The sequence below is a fragment of the Zingiber officinale genome, chromosome 7B, assembly GCF_018446385.1.
Source record: "Zingiber officinale cultivar Zhangliang chromosome 7B, Zo_v1.1, whole genome shotgun sequence".
NCBI lineage: Eukaryota > Viridiplantae > Streptophyta > Magnoliopsida > Zingiberales > Zingiberaceae > Zingiber > Zingiber officinale.
The window spans coordinates 105,207,986-105,213,594 of NC_055999.1; the positions used below are offsets into that span (position 1 = coordinate 105,207,986).

The 5,609-nt window shown below is 38.6% G+C and overlaps 1 protein-coding gene across 2 annotated transcripts; it reads left to right on the top strand.

The window, feature by feature from the left end:
- Positions 1 to 2,677: 2,677 nt before the first annotated feature.
- Positions 2,678 to 5,404, top strand: LOC122004016 (MACPF domain-containing protein At1g14780-like). Of its 2 annotated transcripts, none has more exons than XM_042558966.1 (8): positions 2,678 to 3,031; positions 3,173 to 3,414; positions 3,528 to 3,729; positions 3,804 to 3,878; positions 3,967 to 4,150; positions 4,216 to 4,385; positions 4,461 to 4,525; positions 4,602 to 5,404. In XM_042558966.1, the coding sequence occupies exons 1-8, from the start codon at positions 2,798 to 2,800 to the stop codon at positions 5,248 to 5,250; spliced, it is 1,821 nt and encodes a 606-aa protein (XP_042414900.1). In that variant the 5' UTR covers positions 2,678 to 2,797; the 3' UTR covers positions 5,251 to 5,404. The 2 variants fall into 2 exon arrangements, with proteins under 2 accessions (XP_042414900.1, XP_042414901.1); XM_042558967.1 differs by having other exon boundaries at positions 2,890 to 3,031; positions 3,539 to 3,729.
- Positions 5,405 to 5,609: the final 205 nt, after the last annotated feature.

A 5,609-nucleotide genomic window follows, 5' to 3' on the forward strand; every position in this document is an offset into this window, starting at 1 on the left:
TTGACATCATATATTCAATTTATATTTATTAATTCTAACAGTAATCGATCCGATTCTATCAAACATTTTTCTATCAATCAATAAATGGTAGCAATCTTCCGTTAAAAAATTTATCAGTCGAGTGTTCTGAGGATCGAGTTCACGCTTTTTCAATCATGTTTTCAAAGATAGGTTGCCATAATGTCGTTAATGTGTCAGCATCAAATGGTAGGAACTTCAATGCTTTCGAGTAGCCTAATGGTCCACGTATGGGCTACGTCAAGATAAAGCTTCTTATCTATTTATTTCTTTTGAGTGAAGCAATTTTTTTCTTCTATATCTATCTCGATTTACGTAACTACTTCCTGCAAATTGTTGACCAAATTGATTTTCATGGGTTAGATAGATCATCCTAAATTCAACGTTATTTCATCTAGTTAATTTTTTTTTTCTTTTGACCAAATTGATTTTCGTGGGGTTAGATAAATCATCCTAAATTCAACGTTATTTGACTTAGTTATTTTTTTTTTCTTTTGACCAAATTGATCTTTTTCGTAATCTGATCAAATAAATTTATTAAGAAACAAGCAAGCTTCTCGTTGCTCTGAACAACACTAGCAATGTCGATGGAAAACAAAGTACACTTGAGATCTTATTGGCTTACATCATGTGTTTTGACAAATTAAACACCTCGAGTTCATTATTCTCATAGCCACACCCCTAAAATTTTGTATCTCACGGAGGTCTCTTCCGATCAGCCTCAATGCTCTTTTGCAAAACACAGAGTCTACCTCTAGGATCGTTAGGTTGGATGCTACTAGCTAAAGGAGGTGAATAATAATTCATCAACTTTGTTTGACAAATACTTTTAATAAAAATAAAAGAATGCAAACCGATATTATAACATGATTCATGGTTCTCCTAAGAACTATTATATTTATGATTTATTCATCTGTCTAGAGGGAGGTAAATTATAAAGAATTTTTTTTAGCAATAGCTTTCCATGTGATAAAGATGATTCATTCGTCTTTAGTGTCTCTGTCAACCTATCTTTATAATAACATGAAGAAGATAAATCATGAATAACTACTAACCATTAATCATCATTAGTGTAGATGGTAAAGATATTCCTTTCTGAATATATATTTTATGTTGATAAAAAAATCTCTTGCGAAAGAAGTAGCACAATACAATAAACAGATATACAACTTTAGATATTGCCATATAATGAATTAATTTTTTAAAAATATCTTCGTTTTTAACAAACAAAGTTAGCCAGGATAATGCGTGGCAAATTAAATATTAAATAAAAATTATAAATTAAATTAAATTAAAAATCATAAGTTCATTATTTTATTAATTAAAAATTACAAATAAATTAAATTAAAGATGAGAATCAATTAAAATATTAAGTAAAAATTATATAGAGATATTAAATGGAAAATTAACAAATAAAGATAGGTGAGATTTTTTTTATTAAAGAGAGAATAATAGATTTTCTTACTTTTTTTTAATGTAGTATTGATGTGATATATTAAATTTTTTTTTAAAAAAAAAGACTTATGAATATCTTCATTGTAAAGTCTTCAATGTGGAGCAAACGAACAAATTAGACCCACAGTAAGCTGCGGCCTCAGCTGCGCCGAAATATCCCCAAACCACTGTCTTGACTTTGCCTTCTCCCATTGGATCAGCGTCCGGAATGGGCACCACAGGCATTTTCTAACGGTCCATTTATTCTCATTCTTTATCATTCTCGTAAGTGGAAAATTTTATGATGAGTGATACTCGATTTACCCTAATTCTATTTATGTATTTTTTTTATTTTATTTAAAAAAACATAAAATATTATCGACGTGTGTGGAGTAACTCCCGTCCATGTCAGATCATGCACATCATTGCTAATTAAAGTTAGTGGAAGATGTTAACAAATATTATATTAATGGAGATTAATTTGGTTCCGTAATTTGTTTTAGCAAATCCACGCCGCCAAAGCCGTTGCGTGATTGGCCTACTTACATTCAACGCCGTCGGTCAACAGAAATGTTCATATTAGCATTTTGTTTCCCCTCCTTACAAAAATAATGAGCTAACACCGTTCCTATCCGTCTCTAAACATAAAATTGATCTTAAATTTGATATTTGATATAAAAAATTTTACATCATCTATCCATCCATTTTCTAACTTTAAGTTTACTTCTCTAAATTTAAAAAATATAATTTATTCATTAAAAATTAAAATATTATTTAATTTAGGAGAGCGAAAAAAATTTAAAAAATGTATTTGATTAATAAAAAACATATATATCAAAAAGGAAAATAATTTAGGATAGTAATATAGTGTGTAAAAAATAATTATTTAAATTTTAAAAATATTAAAGAAAATCTGATACGGATATTCTAACAATAATTATGTTTAATTTAACACCACTTTTCTATTTTGATCATTAATTAGAGAATGATAAATTTATTATAAAGATCTAAATCAAATGTCTATATATTAATTATAAATTGATTTCATAATTTATTTTTTATATATATATAATGGGGAAGAATTACGAGCGACACTCGTAATAAAAATATAATACTACAATTGTTAAATGTAGTCAAAGATGAAAAAGTAAACGGCTAATTCATATTCATTTAATATATCAATCCAGAAGTCTTCTTTGACGAACACTATTGTTTGTGTACACACACGAGTACCGTCTTAATCTTCTTGATCGTACGAAACGGCACACACAAGTCACCTTCAATTTGCTCCGAAGATATCGACGGAGATCTAGCTAGCTAGCTATCGCAGTAGAAGGGGCCAGGAATGGCCGGAGCTGTGGAGCGAGCTGTTGGGTGGCTGGGGATGGGCTTCGACGTCACCTGCGACTTCCGGCCGGAGTACTGCCGGGGCAAGGAGAGGCTCGTAGCGTTAAACGAGGAAGAGAAGCGAGAGCTGGTGGTGCCGGGCTTCGGCTCGTGCAAGGACGTGCCGGCTGACATAAACTGCGATAAGGGCGACCGCATCCGATTCCAGTCGGACGTCCTCGAGTTTACTCAGGTAATTTCGTTACATTCACTTATCAGATCCTTAATTCTTACAGAAGTGATCAATCAGCAAGAACAAGGATTATGAACGGTTGAATCGTTGGTATATAATTGGGGATGGGAAGCGAACTAATTGAACTCGATAAAGGTGCAGATGTCGGAGCTGTTCAACCACAGGAGCTCGATAGCAGGGAAAATCCCCTGCGGCCTCTTCAATTACGCGTTCGGCTTCGAAGGGAGCACATGGGCGCAGGATGCGTCGAGCACCAAGTTCCTGGCCATTGACGGCTCCTTCATCACCCTCTTCGACCTCCGGATCGAACGCCAACCTCTCACTCTCACCAAACGGGTCGTCCGAGCCGTCCCTTCGACTTGGGACCCCACTGCAATCGCAAGGTATTGATTCTATCATCTTCTCGTGATTTTGTCAACACACATATTCTCAAATTTCCTCGATTGCGAGCTGAATTAAGCGTCGATCGGCGACTACAATCGTTGACCATGTGCAGGTTCATTGCAGAGTTTGGCACGCACATAATAACAGGGTTAAGTGTGGGAGGGCAGGATGTGGTCTACGTGAAGCAGGATCAGTCCTCCACTCTCTCTCCGTCCGAGCTTAAGCTACACCTTGATAATCTCGGGGACCAGCTGTTCACCGGCGCATGCACGCTCCCCCCGTTCCATTGGAAATCGAAACAGCATCGGATTAAGGTCTGCTTCTTCTCTCTGTCTGTAATTCTTCCCCCGAACATATGCATAAACAAACAATGTTTAGTAATTAACAGGTACCGGAGGCTTTCAACGTGTTTGATCAGCCGGCCAAATTTCTCAAGGGCGTTCCTGGCGTTTTCAGCAAAGATGTGAGTTCGTTAGATTATTGCGAGTGCGAGTTGTATGATTAAATGTCGACGCTGTCCTGTTGCAATGATTAATTGCTTCGATCTGCAGGGCGTGACAGTAATGTGCTGTAAGAGAGGAGGAGATGCTTCGGCAAGCAGCCACGGCGAGTGGCTCCCCACCGTCCCTGCGACGCCCGACGTCATCAATTTCACCTTCGTCCCAATCACCTCCCTGCTCAAGGGGCTCCCTGGCTGTGGTTTCCTATCTCATGCCATCAACCTCTACCTCCGATGTAAGCCGAATCTTTATGTACATATCTATAGAGAGAGATCTAGCTAATCTCTGCAACTGTTTCAGATAAACCTCCTCTGCCAGATTTGCGTTACTTTTTGGATTTCCAGTGCCATAAGCTTTGGGCTCCCATGCACAATGATCTACCCCTTGGCACCATCTCCAACATGTCTATTCCTAACCCTTCTCTTACGTTCAACCGTATGGGCCCTAGGCTCTATGTCAACACCAGTAAGGTATGCATCCACACTATCTTTCGAACCATATAAATGAATGTATGAAGCTATATGTAAATGCGGTAAAACAAACAGGTTATAGTGGGAAAGTTACCGGTGACGGGAATGAGACTGCACCTTGAAGGCAAGAAAAACGATAGGTTGGTGAATTCCTGAAACAATTTGATCTGTGTGAGAAAACAGAGCATGATCTTATTTCAATTGGAATATGTTCAGGTTGGCCATCCACCTGGAGCACCTCTCTCAAAGTCCTACGTTCATCGGAGTTCAGTCCGGTTCGGCCATCTTCTGGCGGTCGTCCGATATGATTGTGGCCGCGGACGCCGAAAGGTACTTGGAGCCGGTGCAATCAAAGAAGTTCACGCGCGTCTGCACAATCCCGGTGAAGTACGATCCTCTGTGGACGACCAGCGGCGGCGGAGGGACCTCGTTCATCGTCACCGGAGCTCAACTCCACGTGAAAGCCGAGGAGTCCTCTAACGCGCTTCACCTCAGGCTGATGTACGCCGAGGTGAGCGGTTGCGTCGTGTGTCGGTCGCAATGGCGGCGAGGCCCGTCGGGGCTTTCTCAAAAATCAAACTTTTTCTCGGCGATGAGTGCCTCGCTTAATTCCGGCGGCATCGAGAAGGAGAAGGGGCCGCATCGGGAATTAGGAGAAGTGGTGGTGGACTCCGCCATTTTCCCGAGTGGTCCGCCGGTGCCGGTGGCGGCCCAAAAGTTGCTCAAGTTCGTGGACACTACGCAACTATGCCAGGGGCCTCAGCATAGTCCCGGGCATTGGCTAGTGACCGGTGCAAAGTTGAACGCGGAGAAGGGGAAGATTAAGCTACACGTTAAGTTCTCGCTTCTCGCTTCGCTCAGGTGAAGGGCCAAGCTGCCCTTCTTCTTTGATTTCTTCCTAAATTTTCCACGAATGGTGTAAGATGTGAAATTGTATAGAAGAAGGAAAGGAAAACAATGCCCTTTATTTTTTGTGTATTTTTTTCCTTCATCTACCTTAGGGATCATAATTTCCTCTTGATCCGATATCTCATCTAAATGTAATAAATGTAAGAAAGTATAAAAGAATTTTTAGATTCAATTAAATAATCAGATAATCATGTATAGATATTCAGATAATCGAATATAGAGACAAATATAATAGAATGATATTTATATTCAAATACTCGATTAAATTATATATATCATGTTATAGATTAACAAACACTAACATCCATTTTAACA

Excerpts from the sequence above, each read along its gene's own strand:
- LOC122004016 (XM_042558966.1), top strand. The coding sequence starts at position 2,798 with ATGGCCGGAGCTGTGGAGCGAGCTGTTGGGTGGCTGGGGATGGGCTTC. Across the intron at positions 3,879-3,966 it reads CTGGCGTTTTCAGCAAAGAT|GGCGTGACAGTAATGTGCTG; the intron begins GTGAGTTCGTTA and ends TTCGATCTGCAG. Across the intron at positions 4,386-4,460 it reads TCTATGTCAACACCAGTAAG|GTTATAGTGGGAAAGTTACC; the intron begins GTATGCATCCAC and ends TAAAACAAACAG.